Source organism: Lichenostomus cassidix, chromosome 14 (assembly GCF_008360975.1).
Source record: "Lichenostomus cassidix isolate B80296 chromosome 14, HeHo_3.0, whole genome shotgun sequence".
In the NCBI taxonomy this organism is placed as follows: domain Eukaryota; kingdom Metazoa; phylum Chordata; class Aves; order Passeriformes; family Meliphagidae; genus Lichenostomus; species Lichenostomus cassidix.
This window is the reverse complement of record NC_139495.1, coordinates 14,655,759-14,682,981: the sequence shown is the minus strand read 5'-3', so window position 1 is coordinate 14,682,981 and position 27,223 is coordinate 14,655,759. Positions and strand designations below refer to the sequence as shown.

At 55.9% G+C, this 27,223-nt stretch overlaps 1 protein-coding gene across 1 annotated transcript; it reads left to right on the top strand.

The window, feature by feature from the left end:
• PPL (periplakin) lies at positions 1-27,213 on the top strand. The gene is made up of 22 exons (XM_085075149.1): positions 1-157; positions 9,655-9,754; positions 10,411-10,565; positions 10,994-11,114; positions 11,646-11,771; positions 12,076-12,117; positions 12,244-12,405; positions 12,830-12,937; positions 13,433-13,528; positions 14,498-14,620; positions 15,523-15,669; positions 16,412-16,563; positions 17,083-17,180; positions 17,413-17,570; positions 18,473-18,651; positions 18,753-18,891; positions 20,189-20,382; positions 20,727-20,877; positions 21,160-21,243; positions 21,807-21,923; positions 22,526-22,618; positions 23,655-27,213. The coding sequence occupies exons 1-22, from the start codon at positions 96-98 to the stop codon at positions 26,337-26,339; spliced, it is 5,292 nt and encodes a 1,763-aa protein (XP_084931275.1). The 5' UTR covers positions 1-95; the 3' UTR covers positions 26,340-27,213.
• Positions 27,214-27,223: the final 10 nt, after the last annotated feature.

Genomic DNA, 27,223 nt, shown 5'->3' with positions numbered 1-27,223 from the left:
CCTCCCGGCGGGGCCCGGCCCGGTGGCGGCGCAGAGGCTGCGGGCGGCGGCGGGGACGGGCAGGAGGAGCGCGGCGGGCGCCGTGCGGGGACGCAATGCACTCGCTCTTCAGGAAACGCAACAAAGGGAAATACAGCCCCTCCGTGCAGAAGAAAAGGTGAGTGACCCGGCCCCGGGCAGTCCCGCACCTCCCGGGACGAGCAGAGCCGCCATGCCGGGGATCCCGCCCCGCAGCATCCCCCCCGCCCCGCACCGGGGCTTGGCAGAGCTGAGTCCCCCCGAGGAGTGGGAACCTTCCCGAGGAGTGGGAATCCCTCGAGGTGTGAACACCCTCGAGTGTGGGAACCCCCCGAGGTGTGGAACCCCGAATTGTCGGCACCTCCCAAGGAGTGGGCACCCCTGGAGGTGTGGGCAACCCCGAGATGTGGGAACCCCCCGAGGTGTGCGAACCCCCCGAGGACTGGATATTCCCGAGGTGAGGAACGCTGAAGTGTGACATCCTGGAGGTGTGGGCACCCTCTGAGTGGTGGTAGAGCCCCTGATGTGCAGGAACTCCGATGTTTGCCCCCTGAAGTGTCAGCTCCTCCCGAGCTGGCTCCGCATCTCCTGTGCCGGCTGTGGGCACACGGATTGTGTTTCCCAGTTCCCCTCCCATCGCAGCAGCAGCAGCTCCAGCGGGCAGCTTCCTTTGCTTCCCAGGTGTGTGCTGGGTTAGATCTCAGGCAAAGGTGGTCTGGTTGTTCTCCACAGTCATCCCCCTCTTCTCTCAGGACCAAGGATTCGGTCCAACGTCGTTTCCTCTGATGGGGTGGGGATGCGTTTCGGCTGTACTGGTTGAAAAAAAAAAAAGAAAAAAAGAAGAAAAAGCAGCGTGGTGAATGTGCCCTGTGAAAGGTCACTAATAAGAGGGAAAAGGTGTAAAAATCCCTCCCCAGGGATTTTTAATGAGCCTTCCCCAGGAAGGCTCAGCCTCTCTCCGGGCTGGAAGGTGGACAGTCCCCAGTCCCTGCCTGCGCCGGGATGTTTTTCCAAAGAGGTGGATATTAGGATTAATTCAGGAGCATGTCCTGTGTTTCCCAGAGGAGCCGCAGGAGCTCTGGAGCGTGTGGAGTGCTCCAGGATTCTGAGTGATTCAAGGATTTAAGATTCAAGCCCGTGGCTTGTTCATGCCTTCCCATTCCTCTCCATCTCCTCTCCGGTCCTGGCTGGACTCGGAGCAGCCGCCCTACTCCCAAAAATCCTCCTTTGGGAAGGAAACTGGGGAGCTGCTGCAGGGGCTGAGGTGACTTCGAGGACTCAGAAGAAAGGGAGCAGGCAGCCCAGAAGGCGCCGACATTTCCCAAGCAGGGAGCCCCTGTCTGCCCCTGCCCACGGGAGAGGGGCTGTGGCGGTGGGAGGCTGTTCCCCGCCCGGGGAGGCTCTGCCCGCTGCTGCCCTGGCACAGGGGGTTCGCTGAGCTCCCTCTGTTGGGGCTGAGGCTCCAGCTCCAGCCCTGGGGAACGCTCCCCGGGCAGCCCGGCTGGCTCGGCAGGGCCGCCCAGGCTCCGGCTCCCGAAGCCCGGGGCACGCTGCTGCCAGATCCTGCCCCGGGGAGGGCAGGCGGGAGGAGATGGGGGTGGCACGGAGCCCTCTGAGGCTCCGCACCTCCCTGATGGCCGCGGCGTTCCCGTGGGTGAAGGATGGTGCCAATGCCAATCGCATTTCTAATCTTCGGGGGTGTTCGTGGGCGGCTTGAAAGCGAGAAACCTCGCACCTAGGCTGGCAGTGCAGGACATCGGCACGCTGGGAGGCAGGAAGAGACAGAGCTGCTTTGTGCGGGGTGCCCACTGTGGGGCTGTGGCCGGGGTTGGCTCGCTGTGCTCCGAGCCCTGCCAGCCCTGGGCACCCCGTGCTCTCGCCAGCCGCCGGCGGATGGGCTCAGGAAGGAAGGAGCCTTCCCTGCGCCGCCCTGCCTGCAGCTCGGCGGCCCTGGGCAGGTGCCAGAGCACCTCCGGAGGCTGCGGGCCAGGCTGAAACCTCTGTTTTTCTGGCTGGTGGTGGCTGAGGAAGCAGCGCAGGGCTGTGCCCGGGGCCACCCTCCCTCCCTCCCCGCGCCCCGGCTGTCCGTGCACACCTCGGGGAGAGCTGTGCTTATTAGCCCCAATTTGTTAATTCCTGCCTCGGAGTTTACAAACATCTGTGAATCCAGGGAACACTCCCACCGTGTGGAAACAGCCCCACCATCAAGATGGGGAAGCCGGTGCCCGACCGGTTGAACAACTCGCTGGAGGAGGATTGCGAAGAAGCGAGGAGCTCCTGCCCCGTCCCCTGCTCCAGGCACTGCCAGGCTCCCAGGCGGCTCCCGCCCAGCTCTGCTGCCAGGAAAACAGAGCAACACTCCTAAAATCAACCGCCCGCCCCCGCCGTCAGCAGGGACCGAGATTTCGACACCGCGTGAGCCCAGCCTCATCCCGCGGCCCGAGAGGCTGCGCAGGGGCTGCACCTTGGGCAGGGCTCGGGGCCACGGTGCTGCCCGGGACGGAGCCTGCAGAGCACCGAGGGACAGGGCAAAAACCCAGCACCGGTTTGGCAAGAGTGAGGGGCGCTGGAGCGTGTCCTGTCAGCCCCGGGAGGCAGGGCCACGAGCTCAGCTCAGGGAGGCAGGGGCTGCCCGGGGAGCATCATCCGGCAGCAGGACAGAGCCTGGTAAGGAGCCATGGGAGCCTTGGTGGCTTCTTCAGCCTCAGGACAAAGCCTTCCCAGGATGAGAACATCTTCATGAGCAGCACTGGTGAGTCAAGAACCCCAAGCCAGGTGCTGCAATCTCCCCATGAACAGCTCTTTGTCCCCTGGATGTGACAGCCACCCTGTCCCAACTCCAAAGTAGCCCTCAGCCCCCCATCCAGCAGCACCAGGGTCCAAGTCTCTCCTCAGGAATAGCTGCAGCAGCTCTGTGGTCTGCCTGGGCTCATGGTCTCCAGGCTCAGTAGGCAACTCCATCCAACCCTGGGCACATCAGTAGGTGTGTGGGCATCTCGTGCTTTGACTGGGAATCCTGGAGGATGATGGTGGCATTTCTTTTGTCCCATGGACTTGGTTGCTTTATTCTGCTCTCATCTCAGTACTGTAAGGCCCTGGGAATTCAGCCATGACCACTGAGTGGTGACATCGATGTGTGCCCCTGGAAGGGAAGGCACAAGTCTTGAACAGAGCCATAGTGTGGGGGAAAATCATCAGCCTCCTTCCTCATCATGTTCCTCAAACTCTTGTCATGCTTAGAAAACAGGAGGTTGTCTTATCCTTTGGATGGTCCAGGCTTGGCAGGTAGAAAGCAATGAGGGAGGTGAGGCTCTGGCACAGGGTGCCCAGAGAAGCTGTGGCTGCCCCTGGATCCCTGGAAGTGTCCAAGGCCAGGCTGGACAGGGCTTGGAGCAACCTGGGCTAGAGAAGTTGTTCCTGCCCATCTAACTCAAATAATTTGATAATTTAATGATAAAAACCAGTTCAGCCTTTACAGCTGCTACTGAAACTCTCCCTCCTGTCAGCAGGAAAGTTGTTCATCCTCGGGGTCCTCAGGGTGAGAGCGTCCAGCCAGGAGTGCTGCCAGCCCTGGAGACCCTTCCCAGTGTCAGGAGATTCACTCCCCATCTCTGATGGGTGCAGGCAGCTGGGACAGCTCTGCCTGCAGCGCTGGCTCTCATTTGCACAGGCAGGTTGAGAGGGCTGGAGTCAGCAGGAGGCTCAGACAGCAGGTGAGTCAGGAGCTGCTCCACACTCAGGGCGGAGCAAACCTCCCATCGCCGCCCCATTTCTGCTCTCATTTCCATGCACATTACAATAAAATATCACCATTCCCATGGGGGAAGATAAACACAACTGGAACAGGCTGGGCTGAGCACAGCAACCCTGCTGTCCAGCTACGCCCCAACGTGGGCAGCTTGACAGAACTCTGCTCTGAGTTTTCAGCCAGATCCTAATCTCTCCCAAACCTGAATTAGTGTAGCCAGAGCCCAGCCCTTGTGCCCTCTACCCTGCCACAGTTTCGCTCCAGTGTCATTAAAATCAGCATGAGAGAATTTCATGCAGTGAGAGTTGTGGCTTGGGGAGCTTTAAGGATATTTGTAGCTCTGTGCTGTGGCCTTCTGGAGGATTCGTGCAGTTTAATCCCTCCTAAAGTCTGGCCTCCAGCAGCAGGGCTGACATGGGAGAGTTTTTATGAAATCCATGTAAGTGGACATTGAATGGGGATGGGATTGAGAGCAGCAGTGGGTGGTCACTCCCTGCTGTGCTGATTGTCCATCCCACTGGTGGGACGCAGTAAGCAGGACCAGGATCCATGCTCAGACCCCATCCTCAATCAAATCCCCTTTACCTGGCCAAGCCATCCCACCAGGAGAGGCTGCTGGGATGGGAAGGTTTCCCAACAGGAGAGCAGCATGGCTGAGCAGGACAGAGCTTTGCCATTAACCCTCACAGCAAGGATCAGGTTTGTGGTACAAGCTCCCAGCAGGAGCCTTCCCTGGGGCCTCAGTCAGCTGGAGAGCTAAAAACTCCAGGAGTGTCTGAACATCCTTCCTTGGAGGGATTAAGGGAACAGCCTCCTTGTTTGGAAAAAAGGAAACTTGAGAAATCAAAAGGATTTTCTACCACCTGCCAGCAAGCACAAGACCTTTGGACTTGCTAGAGATACTGATCTCAGGGAGGTTTGCTCCAAAAACTGCTCTTACCAGTGAAGGTGCAACGTGATGAGAAGACAGAGGGGAAAAAACAGGATTAGAGAAAAAAATTCCAGTTTTTAGCAGCAAAGTTTCCATATCAGAATAATTATCATCACATTAGGCTGTTGAGAACCTCTCTCAATAAAAACCCCAACAAATCATAACAAAAGCACTAAGGAGAGCACTAAAGCCCTAAGGAAACCCGAGAAAAAAAAATCCCTTAGCCCTGAGAAAGCCCCTCAACCTTCAGAAATACCCAAGTCCCTCTAAAACAAAGCACCACCTGAGGCCAGAATTGTGGCACATGGATGGAGTGCTGTCTGCCATGGAGCAGCTGCTTCCTCCCACCTCCCTAGCTGGGAGAAACCCAAAAAAGCCCCTCCCATTCCCCATGGGAATGACCTGGGGTCCTTCACCCCAGCCAGGGAACAGCACTGACAAGAAAAAACTCCTCTGCCTTGCACAGCTTTCCATCAGAGAGATCATTTTTTCCTTCCTGACCAGAGAATGTTAAAGTTCTCCAGAAATGGGAAAGCCAGTTTTTCCAGGCTTTTTTTTTTTTTTTTTTTTTTTAAATTTTTTTTTCATCTCTCAGACAAAGCCTTATCTATTCCAGCAGAACAGCTCTGCATTTCCCCCCTCTGCTGCAGCCTCACAGAGGCCATGCCCTGGGCACCTTTGCTCCTGGTTCTGCTCAGTCTCATGTGTGCTGCCCATCCCAGCTGGGCTCTGGCCAAATCTTGCCCTTCTCCCTCCCCAGCTCTGCTCCATGCTCCAGCCATCCTCCCCAGGCTGTTTTTTGGCCTTGGCTTCCCTTTGTCTTACCCTGCCAGCAGCTCTGCTCCAAAGCCTGGATGTGTCCATGGCTCTTCCCGGCAGCTTCCCAAAAGAGCCACGTCCTGTAAATCCCATCCACACACTTTTCCTGGGACAGCCAACGCTTCTGACTGGTTTCCCTATCAATTTGTGCTTCTGCACAGAATCATGGAATGGGTTGGGTTGGAAGGGAGCTGCAAGCTCATCTCATTCCACCCCCTGCCATAGCAGGGACACCTTCCACTAGCCCAGGTTGCTCCAAGCCCCATCCAACCTGGCTTTGGACACTTCCAGGGATCCAGGGGCAGCCACAGCTTCTCTGGGCACCCTGTGCCAGGGCCTCCCCACCCTCACAGGGAGGAATTCCTTCCCAATATCCCACCTAACCCTGCTCTGTGACAGCGGGAAGCCATTCCCCATTATCCTGGCACTCCAGCATGTTCCCCCTCGCAGCAGGTGAAGGGCACAGGGAAGTCAAACTCCTCCATCCCCATGGAGATTTCAGCCAGGCCTCAGCTTTCCCAGCCCCTGTTTGCCATCCAGCTGGATGCAGGGACTGTGCCCATCCTCTGGTTTATCCACACAGACCCAGCTGTGGAGGGGACAGGCAGGTCATTAACAGGGCTGACATTGTCACATCAGTGATGTTCAAGCTGTTGATGAAGTGGCACCAAAGTAACAAGTGTGGAGACAAATGAGAGATCTTACAGGAGAGCTTCCCATTCTCTCTTATTTCTCTATTTATTCCTGCATTTCTCTATTCCTCTATTTCTCTGTTATCCCTGCATTTCCAGCAGCAGTGGGATGAGCAGAACACCCACCAAGCTCCCTGCTCAGGGCAGGATGGTGAGCACAGATCAGCTCCCTGATACTGCAGTTTTGAGATGCAGCTCCCATGGGAGTTTTTATGAGAGTTCCCAGTTCCACAGCTTCAGCTGGTGACTCTCACATAAACCACAGAGGTGGGGAGAGCAAACAGCTTCCCTGGTGTGCGTCAGGAGAGCCAGGCCATGCCCACATCCCAGCCCAGCATGTCCTTGCTTGCTACAAGAGAGGCTGCACTACTTTTCCCTGGTCACCCAGATACTGCACATGGAGGCAGCAGTTTCTGGATCACCAGGCAAACCATCCCCTCCAACACAGGGAATTGCCATTCTCTGACCTCCCCTTTCCCAGCCCCACACCTTATCCCAGTCCCTGCAGTGATGGGGAAGGGATGCATCATCCCCTGGGACCAAGGGGCTGGAGGGTGGCTCTGCCCTGGCCATGGGTTCCCGAAGTCATGGAGAGGGTGGGAGGTGGACAGGGATGTCCAGGGGCAGCACCCCAGCTTGGGAAGGAGCTGGCAGGGCACAGGTGATGACAGGCATGAGGACAGTTTGTGGCTCCAGCCTCAGGAAGGAGCAGGGGAAAGAGGATGAGGAGCTCATCCTCACCTGGACACATCATCCCCATCCCAAACCAGCTGACCTTGGTATCTCCATGTTGTTTCCCTCACATGTCCTCAACTCCTCTGGCTAGAAACAACTATGTGTCACTTTGTTTTGATTTCTTCTTTAATATGTTATCACAGAGGCATAACCAACATCTTTAACTTGGCCAGCAGCATGTCCATCTTCAGAGCCATCAGGGATTGGCTCTTCTGGACATGTGGAATCTTCTAGCAGCTTCTCTCGGAAGCCATCTTTATGACCCCTCTGCTACCAAAAACCAGGCCAAGCAAAACCAACACAGCATCCCAAGCTCCCAGCTGGATAATGAGCCTCTCCAAGCTCAGGTAGCCTCCAGTTCATGGGTGGGAGGTGAGGAAGGCTTTCTGGTGGCCACAAGCTCTGCCAGGATGCATGAGATGCCCACTCTGAGCAACCATCACCTGAAGACACCCCAACACGCATGGCACGTTTCAGTCACCCACTCCAAACCACTGATTCCATCTGACGTTTTCCCTGGTTTCTGTGGGATGATGAAGGTTGGAAGAAACCCCAAAGTGGCTTTTGAGGAGCTGCTTGTACCATTGGAGCAGGAGCCAGCCTCCCACATCCCATCTCCTGGTGCACCCTGCACCCTCCAGCTGTGATTATTGAACACAGAATGAGGATTAGCCATGGAATTATTGCAACCACAACTCCCAGTGACCCCTTCCTTGGCTCCTCTGCCCAGGAGTGCTGCTGATGCAGAAGGTGCCAGGCAGGCAGCAGCCACAGCAACAGGCACAAACCTCTGAGTACCAACCTGATGATGCAGCTTCTATAAAAAGAAAAAAATCTATGTAAACCATGCCCATACCAGAACTTCCCAGGGAAGTGTGAACTTTCCTGGAGCTGTTGGATGCCACAAGGCTCCTGCAGCCTGGGGCAGGTTTGAGGTAGGGAAGAACAAGCCCAGAGCTGGGCTTTGGTTTGTTCTGCAGCACTGAAGTGACAGCACACGGGGCAGGTAGGAACAGGTCCTGAAACTCAGCACCTGCAATCCTGGGGTCAGATGAGAAGGACACTGAGGGGCTGGAATGTGTCCAGGGAAGAAGAGAACAGAGCTGGGAATGAGACTGGAGCACCAGAATTGGCTGAGGGAGCTGGAAGGGCTCAGCCTGGAGAAAAGGAGGCTCAGGGGGACCTTCTGGCTCTGCACAACTCCCTGACAGGAGGGGGCAGCCAGGTGGGGGTCAGGCTGTGCTCCCAGGGAACAAGGGACAAGACAAGGTGAAACGGCCTCAAGTTGTGCCAGGGGAGGTTTAGACTGAATACTGGGGAAATTTCTTCAATGAAAGGTTGGTCAGGCCCTGGCACAGCTGTTCAGAGCAGCAGTGGGGTCACCATCCCCAGGGGGATTTAAAAGCCATGTGGATGTGGCACTTGGGAACCTGGGTTAGTGGTGGCCTTGGCAGTGCTGGGGAACAGTTGGACTGGATCTTAGAGGGCTTTTGCAACCTTTCCAATTCCATGATTCTACCTGGGGATGCAGGAGCTTTCCATGCCATGAGCCAGCACTGCTGGGATACTGGTGCTGCCCAACTCAGCCCCACTGTCCCCAGCCTGTCATGCTCCTCCTCTCCAGCTGCTCCAGCAGCAGGTGACACTTCCAAGTGCCATATAAAGATTAATTCTGCCACCACATAACAAGGTCATTAAGGCTTATAATAAGGTGGTTGGGATTGGACTAAACTCTTGGTTTAAGCCCAGATGGCAAAACAGCACAGCTGGAACATCCCAGCCCTGCCAGCAGCCTCGGCTCCCTCCAGCTGCAGGGATTTGGGGAGCACACCCTGCTCTACCTCTGGTCAGGGGTGCAAGAGCTGTGGGCAGTGCCTGGGCTGCTGGAGCTGGCCTGGCACGCTGCAGCTTCTCCTTGCAGCCAAAGTGACAGCAAGGAGACGGAATGTTTAAAATAACCCCAGCAATGCAGAAGCTGCGTCACGGGTTGTTCTGCCTCTGCTCCAGCTCCGCCATCCCTGCACTTGGATGGGAATATTTGGGCTGGTCCTGCCCCCTGCCAGCCTGGCCAGTGTCACAGGGGGAGGCTGGCAGTGACCAGCACGGGAGAAGCATTAAAAGGGTTGCAACGTGTGTGATCCCATCCTTTTCCATGGTTTAAAGTGGGAATAACTCCTTGCAGAGAAGGAAGCCCTGAGCACGGCACGGAGGGGCAGAGCAGGGCTGCAGGCAGGGGCTGCCCAGGGGCAGCAGCCTCAAAAGGGTCACCTCCCCTGTGGGCTCCCCTGCTGCTCCTGCTCCTCTGTTTCCACACTGGGCCCCCTTCTCAGGGATGCACAGGGTGGGGTTGTTGGGGTGTCTGTGCAGGGCTGGGAGTTGGTGATCCTTGTGAGTCCCTGCCAGCTCGGGATATTCTGTGATTCTCTCCCTGTCCCTGCAAACAGATCTTCTCTTTCTTGCTCCAAAGCTGAGGGAGGCTCAGGCATCACTCCCATTTTCACCCGGGGGAGATACCACATCCCCCACCCCCTCCTGGCCCAGCAGCCGAGTATTTTGGAAAGTGTTGGAAAGGCAGCAGTGAGTCACACACAGCTGCAGTGCCTGGCAGGCTCGGCTGGCCCCTGGCCACCCCTGGGGTCACAGCACCCCACGGGCACCCCGGGAGCTGTCGCCAGGTTTGTGGGGTGATGAGCTCCCCTTTCTCTCCCCAGCATCTCCAGCAAAGAGCTGACCGAGCTCATCGAGCGCCTGCAGGAAAATGCTGACCAGGTGGAGAAAAACATCGTGGAGACTGACTCCCGAATGCAAAATGTGAGCAAGGCACAGTCCCACACTCCCAGGCTCCTCCCAACAGTCCTGTCTCCCCTCTGCCTCCTACCCCAGCCCTTCCCACTCCCCGGGGTCTCACCTCCTCTCCTGTGGCACCTGTGGGTGGCTGCCCTGCCCTGTGGTGGTATTTGGTTTGTGATGGTCTGTAAGGTGGGATGTTGGGGTTTCTCTGCTCATGGGAAGAGGGTGGGAAGGTGTAACAGGCAACAGGGCCCCAAAGTTCCCCCCTACCCAGGGGTAGTACTGTGCAGAGCAGGGATGTGCATCCCAGCAAGGAGCTGGGATGGAGGAGGAGAGGCCTGAACCATCCTCCTCTTCCCAAAGGATGCATCCCAAGGTGATGCAGCTCCCCAGCCCCTCCTCAGCAGGCCAGGTTGGATGGGACTTAGAGCAACCTCATCTAGTGGAAGGTGTCCCTGCCCATGGCAGGAGAGCTGGAGCTGGATGGTCTTTAAGACCCCTTCCAAACCAAACCATTCCATGATTCTGATTCCACAATAGGCAAGGGGAAAGAAAAATACATCCCAAGGGGATGGGAGACAGCAGACCTGCTGCCCATCTCCAGAGCCAAGGGAGAGCAGGGTGGGATGACCTGGATAGCACTTCTGTTCCCTGGTGACCCTTTCTCCACTGTGCAGGACCTGCACAAGATCAAGGCGTGCCAGCTGGCGCAGTACAAGGAGCTGACAGCACAGAAACTCTCCGAGTCCGACAAGCTGCTCTACGTGCTGGACGGGGATGCAGCCGTGGCACGGCACATGAAACACCCCCAGGGGGACATGATCACAGAAGAGTGAGTGCCACGGGGGACTCCTGTCCCCTGAGCCCTTGGAGGAGGGGGAGGCCTCTCCAGGGGCTCTGTTCAGCTGCTGCCTGCAGCAGGGGGGTCACCATGGGCTCATCTACATCCCAACTCCCATAAGGGTGTGTGGCCCACAGCTGCCCTTGGGCACATGGAGTGGGAGCTATGGCAGCATGGCAGGGTGGCACCTGCCTGCTGTGCCCCACACTCTGCCCCAGGTCCAGGAATCAGCACAGGAACCTCTGCCCTCTCCCTCCCCAGCCATTTCACAAGGTGGCTGCTGCCAGCCCACCTGAGGTCTCCCCTAAGGGCAGTCCCCACTCCATGGGAGCCTGGCAGAGGAACATCTGCACCCACCAATGCTAATGCCAGCCCATGCCCACATCCTGCATCCCACCCTCACCTGTCCCTTCCCACAGCATCCGGCAGCTGAAGGAACGAGTGGCAAACCTGCGTGTGAAACATGACCAGATCTACAACTTCCCCCTGCAGCACATTGAGCCCCAGGTCAACTGGTCAACAGTGATCGAAGAGAAACAGGTACCAAGGGGGCCACTAGTGTCACTGCCTGGCCAGCAGCACCAGCTGGGCAGGACCTTGTGCAGCTCCCCATGGAGAAACTAGCTCCTGGGAGACTTCTGGGTAGCTTCACACTGGGAGCAGCAAACAGCTGGGTGGTAGGGGAGGGGCAGAGGTGATGGGACAAGGCCAGCTGCTGTAGCACCAGGAACGAGTGCTCGAGGTGGCACCGGTCTTGGCCTCAGCCACCACCTGCTTTAGGCTCTACTCCACAGCCCTTATTTTTTATTTTATCCCACTCCCTGCACTCTTGCAGCCAGAGAAGCGTTAACCTCCACAAACTGGTTTTGCCATGGCTGCCCTCCAGCACAGCTGATATCATCCACGTGCTCCCATGCACTGCACACACCGGAGCCCATCCCATCCCATCCCATCCCATCCCATCCCATCCCATCCCATCCCATCCAGCCCAGCTCCATGAGAAGTTTCCTAGGTTTTGGGATGGCCCTCACCCCACTCCCCATCGCTAACCCCAACTCCTGTGCACCACAGGATGCGCTGAGCAGCAAAGGCTTCGGGACTGACCTGCCGCTGGTCAACAGCCAAGTAGAAGAGCACAACATCTTCCACAACGAGGTCATGGCCATCGGGCCTCACATCGTCAAGGATGGCAGCAAGGTCAGCTCTCCTGCCCCTCTCCCTGCCACCCTGCAGGGTCAGCCCTGCCCTGAGCCATGGATGGAGGGGAGGACAGACCACCATCCAAGGTGCTACAGCTCAGAGCAGGTTTGGGTGGTTGCCCAGATCCACACCCAGCCTCAGAGCTCAGCATCACACACAGGCTCTGGCTTTACAATGGGGCAAATCCCATAAACCCACATCCCCTTCCATCCTAAACCCACATCCCTCTGCACCCTCGAGCTCCTGCCAGACCACCACTCTCCAGACACCACTCCTAACCCTTGCCTTGCTTCCCCTCCAGGAAAACATGAGCGACTTCCAAGCCAAATACCAGAAGCTGCTGGTAAGAGCCTCTGGGATGCTGGGGGAAGGATCCTCTTGCAGAGGTCCCTTGTTGGGGTGGCCAGGCACCCCTGGGGTACCCACAGAGAGGAGTTTCAGGCTGAGCTCTCCCTGTGCCCCTCCACAGGCTGGCTCCCAGCAGCGGCAGCAGGACCTGAACTCGCTGCAGGACTACATGCAGCGCTGCACCAACAAGCTCTACTGGCTGGATCAGCAGGCCAAGGACAGGACCCATTACGACTGGAGCGACCACAACCTGGACTACCCCAGCCGGCGCCGCCAGTACGAGGTCTGTGGGCTCCTGGCAGCCTGGCCCTGCTCTGACTGGTGCTGGGCAAAGGGGAAGTGGGCAAGGGGCCAGGGGATCTGGATAGGGGCAGGAAATATTCCTTCCCCTGTGCCCCAGTCTCCCCCAGCCCATCATGAAGCACTTGGAGATGTCCAGCTGATAGTACAGGTGTAGGGAGATTAATCCTTACCTCTGCCAAAGATAACGTGATGGGGAAGCGCAACAGCTCCCTCACCCTCCTGTCCCTTATCTCAGAGCTGGCTTGGCAGGCGTCACATCTTTAGAAACATCTGCAAGGGAAGGAAAAGTGAAGGCTGCAGTGGGAGAGCATCACATTTTGTCTTGTGGAGCTGCTCAGTCCCAGCCCGCAGCCAGGGTCTCCTCCCTTTGCGTGGGGATCAATATCTCACCTCTCTCCATCCAGAACTTCATCCACCGGAAGCTGGAGGAGAAGGAGGAGGCCATCAACAAGCTGCACGCCGATGGGGATCAGCTGCTGGCTCAGAACCACCCTGGGAAGAATGCCATCGAGGTGAGCACCAGGGATGGGGCTCAGCTTCCCCACTCACTCCAGAGCACGGGAGACCCACCCAGCCCTTCTCCAGAGTGCCAGCACCACTCGTGACTTTAGTTCCTGACATGCCAAATGGAAAAAAAAAGCCTCCTTCACCTGCAGATGTGTAAACACCCCTGGAGGAGAGAAAATAAACCTAAGGAGCTCTTCCCATCTTCCTCATTCCTGTGGCAATTACCCTGTGCCCACCTAGAGAGGATAGATTATGGTGGAACACTTCCCTGTTTGGGAGGAGCATGGACACAAGGACACATCCACAGAGCCTATGTTCCCATGGGATCATCCCAGCCTTGGGTATTCCCACCCTAGTTTCCCCCTGAGAGTATCTGGGTGGCTCCAGAGGCAGCCAAACTGTTCACTCATGATGGCAACTGGGACTTCTTGGTGAGCACTTCAGGCTCCCCCCTTGCTCTGGGGGTCCCACTGATGTCCCCTCCCACCCCTGTGTTGCAGGCTCACATCGAGGCTGTGCATGCCGACTGGAAGGAGTACCTGAACCTGCTGATCTGTGAGGAGAGCCACCTGAAGTTCATGGAGGACTTCCACAAGGTACCACATCCCTGGGGGCAGCAAGTAGTTGGAGCCTAGGGAGCAGGTGTTGTGTTGGAGGAGATCCCAGAGTACAAAAATCTACCCTGAAAATAGTATAGAAGAGATCAGGTCCTCCAAAACCAGGATTTTTAAGGCTAGGAGAGCACTTGGAGCTGATAGAACACAATTCACAATTGCTCAGGTACCAAAGGTCAATGGTTGCTTGGCCAGAGCATGACTTGTGGAAAACTTCTGCTCCAACACTGAGCTCCATGAGCCACAGTCGGTGTTGGCATCCTTGTCCCCAGCACAGTGGGGATTCCTCAGCCCCAAACACAGCCTTGCAAGGGGAGACCTTGCATGCTGCACTGGGAAGCAGAACAGGTCCATGTAGGAAATCCCAGCTGCCACAAGCAGAGCTCCCCCCGGGGAGCCCAGCACAAGGGCTGAGTGTCCCAGCTGAGCTGGGCAGACAGATGTCTGCTGGATAAATGGCATCCGACAGCCAGGGAGGCTCTGCAGGGGAGCAGGTCGGGCTGGATTCCTCTCCCACAGCCTGGGCGTGTTCACCAGCCGATGAGTCTCTTGCCAAAGCTGAGCTGTGGTGCCCAGCCCAGGCAGTGCCTTTCGTGGGGATCTGCCAGAACAGCTGCCCCAGGGGATGGTTTGTGTGTGGAAGGGCTTAGCTCTCCCTTCTCCTGGCACTGGCAATGGAGGCACCACACACCGTGGGGATGCTGTCCCAGTGAAACAACACAGAGGGCAGGGAAAGGTGGGACTCAACAACTCTGCAGGCTATAAGCTGCTCCTGGTTGTTGCTTTCGATCTGATGTCCTGAGCACAGGAAATAGTGATTCCTTGCTTTTCTCCATGTGTTCTGGGTGTCCAGATGCCCGGAGTAGCTCCTGGTGGCTGAGTGAGGACCATGGGCGGTCTGCTCCATGCTTCAGCAGGACCCTCTCTCACAAGAAACTTCCCTTTCTGCAGTTTCAGAAAGACGCTAAGGATGCTCAGGAGCTTTTGAAGAAGGTGGATACAGACCTGGACCAAAAGTTCAGCCCGGAGTTCAAGGACAGATACCAGCTGGAGTCTCTCCTCCGGGAGCTGGATGTGAGTGTCAGTGCAGGCAGGACTGCAGGGGAGGCAGCAGCAGGAACTCGTGTCCCCATGGCACTGGCAGAGGGATGTCCCCGCCCGCGAGGGCACCTGGCCCAGCCCTGTCCATGGGGAGCAGCAGGGCCATGCTGCTGCCTCCCCGTGCCCGGCCTTCCCCCGGCTCTTCCTTTCCCTCTGGCTAGAGATTGCCTCTCCCCTAGCAACGTAATTGCTCACTGGGCTGGTTTTTATTTGTTCTCTCATTGAGTTAGCACTCGTTAAGGGTGGGAGCATAATTAGACCTGCTGCCAGAGGAGGTTGTGGAACTCGCTGTGCTGCCGGGAGTTGGGCTGGAGATCACCCACTTGGGAAGGGTTGTGCTGAGCCTGAGCCCAAGCCTAAGCCTAAATCCAAGCCCAAGCATGCTGCAGCAGGCCCAGATGATGCAGGTGTCCCAGGACACCTGATAGCTCTTCCCAAGAGCTGTCCCCTCTCCTCCTGCATGTTCCATCCCACTCAACATCTCGGGATCTCCACCTGCAGGGCTAGAAATAGAGCAACTGGTGGAGAGCCTTGTGACAGGGCTGTAATCAGAGCTGGGAGTGGGGCTGTCCACCAACACACAGCCACACAGATTAGGCCATGCACCAGAGACCCCTGTCACTGCCTGCTGGCATGGCAACCCCTGGGCACAGCCCCAGTGCTCAGCCTGGCTGCAGAAGGAGGCAGAGAAGGGGAGTGCAGGAGCACTTGGAGCAGGAGCACAGGGCTGCAGGAGGTGCTTTCAGCAGCACCAGCACAGGAGAAGCTGCAGTCTCTGTCCCGACTGTGGGAATGAGCTCCTCCCTGGCTGTGAGAGCCCAGCAGCTCGTTCTTCTTCTGTTTTCCAACCGGTTCTTGCTGTTGCCCTGTACCAGGACCAGGAGAAGGCCCTGGACAAGTACGAGGCGGTGGTGAAGTCGCTTCAGGAGCGCAGCCAGCAGGTGCTGCCGCTGCGGTACCGCCGAGAGGCGCCGCTGCAGCCCATCCCCGTGGAGGCTCTGTGCGAGTACGAGGGCGAGCAGGTACTGCCATCCGCACCCCAGGAATTCTGCTGGGACTGTCCCTCAGGGGGCACGGGAATGGAATGGCACTGGGAAAGGAGCAGGTTTTCCCAGTGCCCGAGCAGCGATGGCTCCTGCAGCGGGAACAAGGCAAAGGTCGTGCTCGGCCCAGTGGGAAGAGCAGGTTTTGCAGCAGAGAAGCAGGAGGGGTCCGGGGGAAACGCAGCCTCCCTGCCTCTCACACACCCTCGGGACGTTGCGACAGCACAGCTCTGTCACATTCCCACGCTCCCTGTGCCGATGTCCCGGCGTGCTCCTGACCAAAGGAACACCCCTGCACCACCGGCCATTCCCGGTCCGCATCCCCTCATCCCCACCACCACCGTGTCAGTCCCTGCAGCACTGAGTAGCTGGCCAAAGGGATGGGACAGCAGAGCCGGCAGCCACCACGGGAGTGTCAGGGGTGGGACAGGAGCCAGCAGCTCCAGCTGACTCAGCTGCCGGCTTCTCCGAAAAGGAAAGCCGGAGCGCAGCCTTGGAAACGCCTCCTCATCTCTGCCCGAGTGGGAATTCGCTTGCCGCGGCTGTCGCAAGAGGCATGGCCCGGTGCCTGGAGGCTGCGGGGAGGGAGGAGCAGGCACATGAGTTTCTGGCAAGCAGCAGACACTCGGAGGAGCCGGGAGAAGGGATTGGGGGTGTGCCGATGCTGCCGGTGGCGGTGGGGATTCCTGCCGTGCTGCTGTGACCGGTTCCTGTCCCCCAGGGCCAGATCAGCCGCGGAGCACACTACACCCTGCAGAGGAACAGCGGAGACGTTTGGGAAGTGGCCGACAGCGCAGGAGACACCATCAGCGCCCCCGGGGTCTGCTTCATGATCCCCCCGCCCGACCCAGAAGCAATCGCCCTCGCAGACCAGTACGTGTCCCCAGCCTTGGGCAGGACCATCCCACTGCCCCTCCGGCCTTTCCTTCCCCAGCCGCAGGCTCTGCCACCAGCGCTGCACCCGTCTGACACCCCAGGGCTCCTGCCCCAATTCCCACGGCGAAGCCCTGCCTTCTGGGAGCCTCAGGCTTCTTCCAGGAGGGATTCCTGCCCCTTCCTGCTTCCCACAAGATCCGACCTGGCAAAGAGGTGGTGGCTCAGAGCCATCCAGGTCCCCCCTCCTCTGGGGAGCTATTATGGCAGGGGGAGCTGCCCACCCCTCCCTCAGCAGCCAGGTAGTTGCCTGGCTGCCTCTCCCCTGCTCTGAAGACACTGCTCTACCCCAACATGAGGTGAAGGTGCTTTTTCCCCCACCTGCTCAGGGCTGCCTCGAGGGAGCAGCTCCCTCAACCCCTGCAGAGGTGGAGCTCCTTCCTGGAGCAGCACCGGGATTGTGACAGGGTGATGGAGGGGCTGAGAGTCTGACTGACCTCCTGCTGTCCCGTTTTGCAGAATTGCCAAGCACTACGTGACCGTGAAGGAGAAGACCAACAACTGCAAGAACATCCTCCAGCAGCGCTACGAGGGGCTGAAGGCAGACAGCATCGGAGGTGCGGGGCAGGAGGGCAGCCTGGGGCACTAAAAGGCCTGAACTTAGGTGGTGGAGTATTTTATGGGGATATCCCCACCTCCTAAGGGTCCTGGGGAAAAGAGTGCTGGATGGGTGTAGGGGCAGAACAGCCAGGCTGTGGTCACAGGGAGTGCAGCAGGATGAGGGTTGGGCACTTACCAGTGGGACTGAGCCAACACCCAGCTTCCACCTGGTCTCCCCTCCTTCTCCAGATGCTGCCTCGGTTCGGGGACGCCAGCTCCTGGCAGGGCTGGAGAAAGTCAACAGTGACCTGGACAAGCAGGAGAAGGCGATCACAGCAAACCTGCGGCCGCCGCTGGAGCAGAGCCGGGCAGTGCAGGACAGCACCGAGCGCTCCAAGGACCTCAAGGCAGGGGCTGTGGAGCTGAGGGATGGTGCCATACAGGGGCTGTGCTCCCAAAGGGTCTCCAGGGTGGTCTTTAGTAACCAGGGGTGCTGAAAGTGCTCCCTGAGCCCAGGAAATGGGGCATGAAGTGATGCTCACAGCTTCTTCCAGTGGAGATGTGGAGTAGCCCTATGAGAAGCTTCAGAAGCCACAAACCTTTGCCCTGCTCCTGGCCCTGCTCAGTTGAATGGGAAAAAAGTGACAGCTGCAGGTGGTGGCTGTGAGGAAGAGAGGGGAGCCCTCAGGTTTTGATCCTGCCCACAGTCTGAGCACAGCAGGGATGTTAACTGTGCCACCACCATCAGCAGCTCAGAGAGAAGCAGGAAAACCCTTGTGGTGCAGGGCAGTTTCTCCTTGCAGACCTGCTCCTCCAGGCTCTGGTGCCAGTAGCATCTAGCTCCTTTCCTCTCCTTCAGACCCCTAATTAAGGCAGGCTCCGTGCCACAAACCTCCCCTGGTTTAGGAGGAAGTTCAGGCCCTTGTTACAGCACTTGCCTAAGGCTGTGTCAAAATCCAGGTGCCACCACAAGTGAAAGCAAATTGCTCCAACTGCCTGCAGCACTTTGGTGTCCAGACAAGGATTCATCCGTCAGAGCCCAACAGTCCAGATGAATCCAGCATGTCCCTGACAGTGCTAGAGCTGCTGGGAACCACTCCCCAGCGGGAGTTTCCTTGCTAAGGAGAGGCAGGTCAACAGAAAGTCAGCCAAAAATGTCCTTCCATGCCCTGCAGGTCTGAAAGGCACCTTCCATCTAACACAGATCCTCAGCCCTGACCTCCCTCCTCCCTCTGGACAGCCAAGGGTGGGTCCTTTGTAGCCAGCAGGACTTGGCTCAGCTGCTCTAAAGGCTTTGTTCCTCCTGCAGAACATCACCAACGAGGTCCGTCGGATAGAGCCTGAGAAAACGAGGAAGATCCAGGAGTGTGAGGCCTTCATCGAATCCGTGCCCAACACGGGCAGCGCCAGCCTGGTGAGGAGCAAGGTGGAGAACACCAACAAGAAGTACGAGCGCGTGGTGCAGCTGCTCAGCGCTGCCCAGGAGAAGTAAGTCACGCCCTAAATCCCGGCTTGAGCCCAGCCTAATGCAGGATCCTGCAGGAGGAGGTGCAGATGTGCTTAAACACCTCCCTCTCATGGCCCTACAGGGTTGAGGTGGCCACAAACCTGGAGAGGAGCCTCCAGCAGGGCCGAGACCTGCTGTCAACCTATGAGAACAAACTGGTCATAGATGACACGGTACCGGAGGACCTGCGGGTGGTGGACAGGAAGAAGGAGGAGCTGCTGGTGAGTTTCCTGCCCTGTTCACACACTGTGTATACAAAATCACTTTCCAAAAGCTATGGTGATTCCTGCTCCACTCACAAGCTTGGATATGTTGGTGATAGAATGGCCTCCCCCAGCTGGGCATGAGAGCTCACCTTGACTGCTGTGATGCCCACCTATTTCAAATACAAACGTCTCCCATCCCCAAATCAAATCAAATCAAATGCCACTTGAAGTCTTGTGATTTGACAAAAGGACTAATGCAGATAAATTCCCTCTCTACTCTGCCCTGGTGAGACCCCAGCCACAGTGCTGTGTCCAGCTCTGGAGTCCTCAGCACAAGAAAGACACGGACCTGTTGGAGAGGTCCAGAAAAGATGATCTGAGGTCTGGAGCCCCCCTGCTCTGGAGCCAGGCTGGAGAGCTGTGGGTGTTCACCCAGAGAAGAAAAGGCTCCAGGGAGATCCTAGAGCCTTTTGCAGTGCTTAAATAGGGCTTCTGAAAAAAAGGGAGAGAGACTTTTTTACACAGGCACATAGTGATAGGACAAGATGAATGGTTTTAAACTAAAAGAGAATTATTTTAGATATTAGGAAGAAATTCTGCTTTGTGAGGGTGGGGAGACCCTGGCACAGGTTGCCCTGGATCCCTGGAAATATCCAAGGCCAGGCTGGATGGGGCTTGGAGCAACCTGGGATAGTGGAAGGTATCCCTGCCCATGGCAGGCAATGGAATGAGATGGACTTTAAGGTTTTAACCTAAAACCTTCTGTGATTCTTTGAAAAGTGAAGGATAAAATGGTCTGGGAAAAGCAACACAGTGGCCTGATACTGGAAAGATGGACCTGGCAAGGCTTTGAGAACAGTTATTGCTAGGATGAACTATCCAAACTGTCAATTCTTCTGCTACAGAAAGATCAAGAACTGGCCAGGCCAGAATTTTCTGTGCTACTTCAGCTTTTCCATGAAATCCCAAGTTCAGACTAGGACAGAAGAACTTTCACTGCTCCTTCCAGAGTTGCTGCAGTGGCAAGAACAAGATCTAAGCCTTGCATGAGGAGCAGCAGCTCTTTTGCACAGAGTATGGTTACTTTTATAGGTCAGCAGGTCAAGGAGAGAGTAAGAAGTCACTTTTCTCCCACTCAGGTTTACATGGTGGTTCTGCTTACCATGCAAGCCTTGAACTTGTTTTTCTCCACAACTGTGGCACTGCTGCAGCTCCAGTGCAGTTGCTGGAGTTGATGTGGCTGACAACAGTGACAAGAGCCTGGAACGTGTGAAACCCCAGAGAATCCCTCTCTCCTGCTTTTTTTCCACAGGCCATGGGCACGGAGCTCCAGTCCAAGAAGTTCCTGCTCAGTGAAGCCGAGCAGAACCTGCAGAGGACCAAGACATGCTCCAACACCCTGGCCAGCAAGTTCCAGGAGCACTGCCCTGACATCGAGCGCCAGGAGGCTGAGCTCTACAAGCTCAACCAGCGCTTTAACAACCTCAGCAAGCAGATCGACCACAGGTGAGATTTCAGGGCAGGAGCGGCCTGGAGAGCTGGGTTGTGTGCTGGGGAGTTGGAGCCGTGCTGAAACTGGAAGAGGCACAGCACTATCCTGGGAAGGAGGAGTTGCAGAAGGGCTTGCAGGGAGGTCTGAGGAGGAAGAGGGAGAGGTTGCTGGCAGGCAGTGGCTGGGTAGAGTTGGGCAAACTTTAGGATTAAGTTCTCTTGCAACAGAGGTACCAAGAGAACAACTCTGGCTCAAAGCCATGTTTTAAGGAGTGGGGGAAGTGGGGATGGGTTAAGAGGTGTCTGCAGCTGGCACAGGAGATGTGACAGGACTGAAGCTGAGCTGATTTCCCCCACAGAACACAGACCCTGCAGAAAGCAAAAAGTGCCTACTCCAACTACCGCACCAACTATGATAAGGTGAACCAGTTCCTGTGCAACATCCCCAACTATGAGCCCCAGGAGACTGACAACATCCAGCAAGTGGAGATGAAGCTGAAGAGCCAAGCGGTAAATCCCAGAGCATCCCAGGCCCCACAGGGGGAGAAGAAGGAGCTAAAAGAAACAGAACTTAGTTAGCTCCTGAACATCAAACAGAAAAAGATAAACATTTATTGGATTTATTCTTGTGCTCTAAGGTCCTGCTGTCCCCCTTGTGCCTTGTTTATACATAGCAGGGTGGCTTGAGGAGGTTGGAACTTTCAGGGTTGTGACTTTAATGGTAACCCCCAACAAGGCTGAAGAATGCATTTGGATGTTGCATTCCCTCTGACTTGTGTCTTTTGCACCCAGGCACTGCTCAGCGACATTGCAAGCAAGGAACAGGAGATGCAGAAGGTCTCTGCCACAGCTCAGCAGTACCAGCAGGCAGTGAAGGTAAGGACTGAAATTCTGCCTTTGAGAGAACATAGAAATGAAGTAGTTGGGGTTAGAAGGGACCTTAAAGCTCATCTCACCCCCTGCCATTTTCAGGGACACCTTCCACTTTCCCAGGTTGCTCCAAGCCCCATCCAACCTGGCCTTGGACACTTCCAGGGATCCAGGGGCAGCCACAACTTCTCTGGGCACCCTGTGCCAGGGCCTTACCTCCCTCACAGCCAAGAATTTCTCCCAATGTCCCATCTAACTCTGCCCTCTTTCAGTGGGAAGCCGTTCCCTGTGTCCTGTCCCCCCATCTCTTTCCCCAAATCCCTCTCCAGCTCTCCTGCAGCCCCTTTAGGCACTGGCAGGGGCTCTGAGTTCTCCCTGGAGCCTTCTCCTCTCCTGGTGAACACCCCCAGCTCTCCCAGCCTGGCTCCAGAGCAGAGGGTGGGGTTTTGTGGCCTCCCCAAAAAATGTGTCAAGGGATGAAGTTGCAAAAGCCAGGGCAGCTTATGAGGAGCTTGTGCATGAAGGGGACTCAATAATTTCACGTTTCTCCTGGGAATGTCGTCTCACAGGACTATGAGTTGGAAGCTGAGAAGCTGCGGTCCATCCTGGACCTGGAGAATGGCCGGAATGGCTACATGAGCAAGAAGCCCAGGCTGCAGTCACCAGCTGCCAAAGTGAAAGAGGAGGTAAGCAAGGGGCAGCCAGAGGAGAGCTAAAGCAGCTCACAGGGCCACTGGGGGTTTGCAAACACCTGCATTTACTGTGGGGACCTTGGTCGCAGAGGGGACTGCAAGGAAGGGCAGAGAATGAGGAGGAAGAGATTTTTCATCATTTTTTTGGACAGAGCTGGCAAGAATGAGGGAGGGAAAATGCTGGATTTAACGCTTCTTGAAAGGGGAAAAGAAGGAGAAAAGTCAAAAACCTGGAAGCTTTTCTGTTCTCCAGACCTTCAGAGAGATTTCACCACCAAAGACAGAAATACTTACAGCGAGATGAGGCCACAAGCCACTTATTTCTGCAGGATCTGTTTGGTACCTGCCTCAAACTCATCCTGCTTATGGAGGCAGGCAGAAGTGTCCACCTGGTTCTTCCTGCTCCTCTTTTTACTTCTCTTGAGTAGGAAAATCCCAGTGTGACCATGAGTGTGTCCATGCATGAGAATCCCTCTCCCTCCCCCAAAGCTTGGCAGTTGACTGCTGCAGATTTTTGGAGGAGCAGCCAGTTACCTCTTTACGGCCTGTTGTTTCTGGCCTTCTCAACCTCTTCCCAACATGTTTCTGTTCTGCAGGAAGCTGTTCTGGCAGCCAAATACACAGAAGTGAACGCTGTGAACAAGCAGAGGCTGCAGAACTTGGAGTTCGCCCAGAGTCTCCTGCGGCAGGTGAGTGATCACAGGAGCAGCTGATGCTGAAGGGAAACCCATGTTGGAGCCATGGAAACTTGGGAATGACACACAGGTGGGGCTCTGCCAATACAGGCTGAAGTGGGAACAAGTCTAGCTGGTGTTTTGTCCCCCTAAATCATTGATCAGCAGACACTTAAATCGGACAGACCACCCCCCAGTCCTGTTTCCCACTCATCCTAGGAAGCTCCACATCATTTTTAACACTCTTACTGCCATTTTGTGGCAGAATTACTGTCCCTTGTGGCTCAAAGCTTTGTTCTGACAGCAGCAGGCATTGCAGAAAGGATTTCTCAGCCTGGGAACCTGTAGAGAAGTCTGTTTGTAAATATATCCAGCTCAGAGTTTGCCATTGCTCAACTGCCTCCTGGTGTTTTGTTGGATATCCTGGCCTGGGTCAGGAATAGTGTGGCCAGCAGGACCAGGGCAGTGATTGTCCCCCTGTACTTGGTACTTGTGAGGGGCACCTCCAGTCCTGTTCTGGGCCCCTCATGGCAGGAGGGACATTGAGGGGCTGGAGTGTGTCCAGGGAAGCTGGGGAAGGGGCTGGAGCCCCAGGAGTGGCTGAGGGAGCTGGGAAAGGAGCTCAGCCTGGAGAAAAGGAGGCTTGGGGGTCCCTTCTGGCTCTGCCCAACTCCCTGACAGGAGGGCACAGCTGGGGGGGTCAGGCTCTGCTCCCAAGGAACAGGGACAGGAGGAGAGGGAACAGCCTCAAGCTGTGCTAGGGGAGGGTCAGGTTGGATATCAGGAAGAATTTCTTCATGGAAAGGTGGTCAGGCATTGGAAAGGGCTGCCCAATGAGATGGTGAAGGTGTTCCACCATTCCTGGAGGTGTCCAAGGAAGGCCTCAGTGCTCTGGGCTGGGTGACAAGGTGTGCATCAGTCACAGGTTGGACTTGATGGTCTTGGAGTTGTTTTCCAACCTAAATGATTCTGTGAGTCTGTGATGATAAGCACCAAAAGTGTGATTAACTGGATTCTTTTGACTTTTTTTTGATCCTTTTTCCAACAACAGCAGCCAGAGATTCAGGTGGCACAAGACTTTGCCCAGACCAAAAAATCCGCAAAGCCTGTGGAAGAGGTTTGGAAGTTGAAGAAAGAGCTTGAGGATGAGACTCAGCGTCGGCAACAGCTCGAAGCAGAGATCGAAGCCATCCAGAACAACATTGTCCACCTGCAAAACCAGAAGCCCCAAGAAACTGTGGTGAAGAAAGAACTGGTGAAGAAGGTGCCTGACCCCCAGCTGGAGGAGAGCTTCCACAGACTGCAGCAAAACCTGGCAGAGGAGCAGCGCAAGAACCAGGTGCTCCAGGATGAGCTGGAGGCTCTCAAAATCCGTCTGCGTGTCCTGGAGCACGAGAAGAGGGAAGGAGGGCAGGAGTACATAGTGAAAGAGGTGTTGAGGATTGAACAAGATAAGGCTCAAGCCGATGAAATCCTGAAGCTCAAGGAGGAACTGGAAGAACTCAGGAGGCAGGAAGGGACCAGGGAGAGCGAAGTCATCCTCTTACGCCAACAAATCGCTGTGCTGTCCAGCGAGAAGAACAAAGAGCAGGAGAAGGTAACGGAGAAGGAGGTGCTGAAGCTGCAGAACGACCCTCAGCTGGAGATGGAATTCCGGATGTTGCAGGAGACCAAGGAGAGGGAGAGTGCCCTTCGGCAGAAGCACGAGGAAGAGCTCAGCTTCCTCCAGGAAAAGCTCAAGCGTCTGGAGAAGGAACGGGCCATCGCTGAGGGCAAAATCACTGTCAAGGAGGTGCTGAAGGTGGAGAAAGACTTGGTCATTGAGAGGGAGGTGAACGAGCTCCGGCGCCAGTACGAGGATGAGAAGTCCAAGGGCCGTTCCAACGAGCGGGAGAAGGCTGAGCTGCTCAGGAAGATCCAGCTGCTGGAGGAAGAGAACTCCAAGGTGGTTGTTCAGGAGAAAGTGCGTGAGATCGTGCGCCCAGACCCCAAGGCTGAGAATGAAGTTGCCAACCTCCGCCTGGAGCTGGTGGAGCAGGAGAGGAGGTACCGTGGTGGGGATGAACAGCTAAAGAGCTGCCAGAACGAGCTGGCTGCTCTGAAGAGCAGAGGGCCCCTGGTGGAAGTCAAAGAAGTCATTAAGGAGGTCATTAAGTACAAGAATGACCCAGAAACCGAAAAGGAGCTCCAGCGACTCCGGGAGGAAATCATAGAGAGGACCGGAGCCATCGAAAGAGCTGACCTGGAGATCTACCAGCTCAAACAAGAGATACAAGCTTTGAAAGACACCAAACCTCAAGTGCAAATGAAGGAAGTTGTTCAAGAAATCCTGCAGTTTCGGGAAGACCCCAAGACTCGAGAGGAGGTCGAGTCGCTGCGAGTGCAGCTGTCAGACGAACAGATGAAGCACATTGACCTGGAGAGGGAGCGCCTTCTCCAAGAAGAAAAAGTAAGACAGAAGGAGGAAGAACTTTCCCAAGTGAAGGAGAAAGTGGTCCAACAGGAAGTAGTGAAGTATGAGCAGGATCCTGCCTTGAAAGCCGAAGTGAACTCCTTCTCCCAGAGCATCGAGAGCGAGCTGAAGCAGATCGACGGCCTCCGCGAGGAGCTGCGCAAGCTGCAGAGGAGACGCTCGGAGCTGGAGCGGCAGCTCGAGGAGCTGGAGAAGGAGAGACAGGCCCGCAGGGAGGCTGAGCTGGAGGTGCAGAGGCTCAGGATCCGGCTGAACGAGCTGGAAGAACAGGAAAGAGAAACGACAGAACGAGTGACTGTGAAACAGAAAGTGATCCTTCAGCAAGATCCCCAGCAGGAGAAGGAGCATTCCCTCCTCAAGCTGGAGTTAGAAGAAGAGAAGCACCGCAGACAAGTCCTGCAGACCGAACTAGAAGCCCTGAGAAAGAAGCTCCTCTCTTTGGAGAAGATGGAGGTGAAGGAGAAAGTGGTCTTTTCAGAGAGCGTCCAAGTGGACAAAGGAGACACGGAGTACGAGATTCAAAAGCTGAAGAGCAACCTGGAGGAAGAAAGTAGGCGCAAGAGGGAGCTGGATGCAGATATCAACCGCCTGGAAACCAGGCTGTCCGAGGTGGAATTCAACAACTCCAAGTCATCAAAGGAGCTAGACTTGTTAAGGGAGGAAAACCACAAACTACACCTCGAGAAACAGAACCTGCTGATGGAAACAAGGAGACTGCAGTCAGAGATTGAACTCACCGCAACAGAAGCTCAGGATTTGAGAAACATGACCCATGTGGACAGTGGAATAAACCTGGACTCCAGGTTCCAAGCTTTGGAACGAGAATTAGAGGATCTGAAACAGTTATCCAGAGAAAAAGATGCAGAGATTGAGCAACTCCAGAATCGCCTGAAGACAGTGGCTATCAAGAGGGAGCAAAGAGAGAACCACCTGAGGCGCTCCATCGTGGTCATTGATCCTGACACAGGAAAAGAGATGTCTCCAGAGGAAGCTCACGTGTTTGGCCTCATTGAATGGAGCCTGTTTGTCAAACTGAAGAGCCAGGAATGTGACTGGGAGGAGATCTCAATAAAGGGTCCCAATGGGGAATCATCCGTGATCCTTGACAGGAAGTCCGGCAGGGAGTTCTCCATCGAGGATGCCCTGAAGAGCGGCAGGCTCACCATGGCCCAGTACGACAGTTACCTCAACAAGGAGATGTCGATCCAGGAGCTGGCAGTCTTGGTGTCCGGAAGCAATTACACAGCGCTCGCTCCACTTTAGAAACTTCACATCCAGAGCAGCCAGTCCGAGCTGCAGCACCTTGTAGACACCCAGATCACTGCAAAGCCTCGCCCTCCTTCGCATCTTCCAAACCGCTACAGCCTCTGCCCCAGCCATGCTATGCAGCCACACTGCTTGCTGTCACATACTGCAGAAAACAACACCAGTAGTGGAAAACATCTGCCAGAACTACAGCCAAACCTTCTCCCCCTCTTCTGCCCTGCCTACCAGAAAACAAGAGAAAGCCTTAGAACAGTGAAGTGCCTCAAGTCCAAACAGTAGAACCTGCAGTTTCTTCAACTTCTACTTACGTAGTTGTGTACAAAGCCGTGTCAGGAGAGAGACTGAAGGTCCAGGTGACTCCGAGGTGACCAGCAGGAGCTGGTTACATCAGCTGCATGTTGATAAGCCAGACAGTCCCACCGTGGACAACTGACTCAATGATGGGCTCGTCCTCTGAGAAAACCAGCTCTGTGGAAACCAAGGTTTCAGTCCAGAATCACCATGTCAACACCCACTACCACCATTTATTCACCTCCGTGCCTGTGCTGCTGGGGAAGAGTCAAGATGTACTGTGATGGCACCAGCCATTGATCCAGGAGGAGCATGCACACACCACAGAGGTCAAGGAAAAGGACATGAAGAGATGGCAGAATTGCCTGACACAAGGGGTTGCACAGCATGAAAGGGAACCCAAAGCAGAGGGCCTCCAACACACAGCTCCTTCCCTCGTGGTTAAAAGCTGTTTGTGCTGGTGTTTTCCTGGATGGAGTTACATGCAGCTACATGTTTCATTTACTTGTGTAAGGGAATGGGAAATAGAGGGGAATTCTATTTATAGTCCGAAATAAAAATGCAGTGGTTCCAATCAGAAGGTGGTCAGT

Coding starts and splice junctions, on each gene's coding strand:
- PPL (XM_085075149.1), top strand. CDS start 96: ATGCACTCGCTCTTCAGGAAACGCAACAAAGGGAAATACAGCCCCTCC. Junction 9,755..10,410: donor CTGACTCCCGAATGCAAAAT/GTGAGCAAGGCA, acceptor TCCACTGTGCAG/GACCTGCACAAGATCAAGGC. Junction 11,115..11,645: donor CAGTGATCGAAGAGAAACAG/GTACCAAGGGGG, acceptor TGTGCACCACAG/GATGCGCTGAGCAGCAAAGG.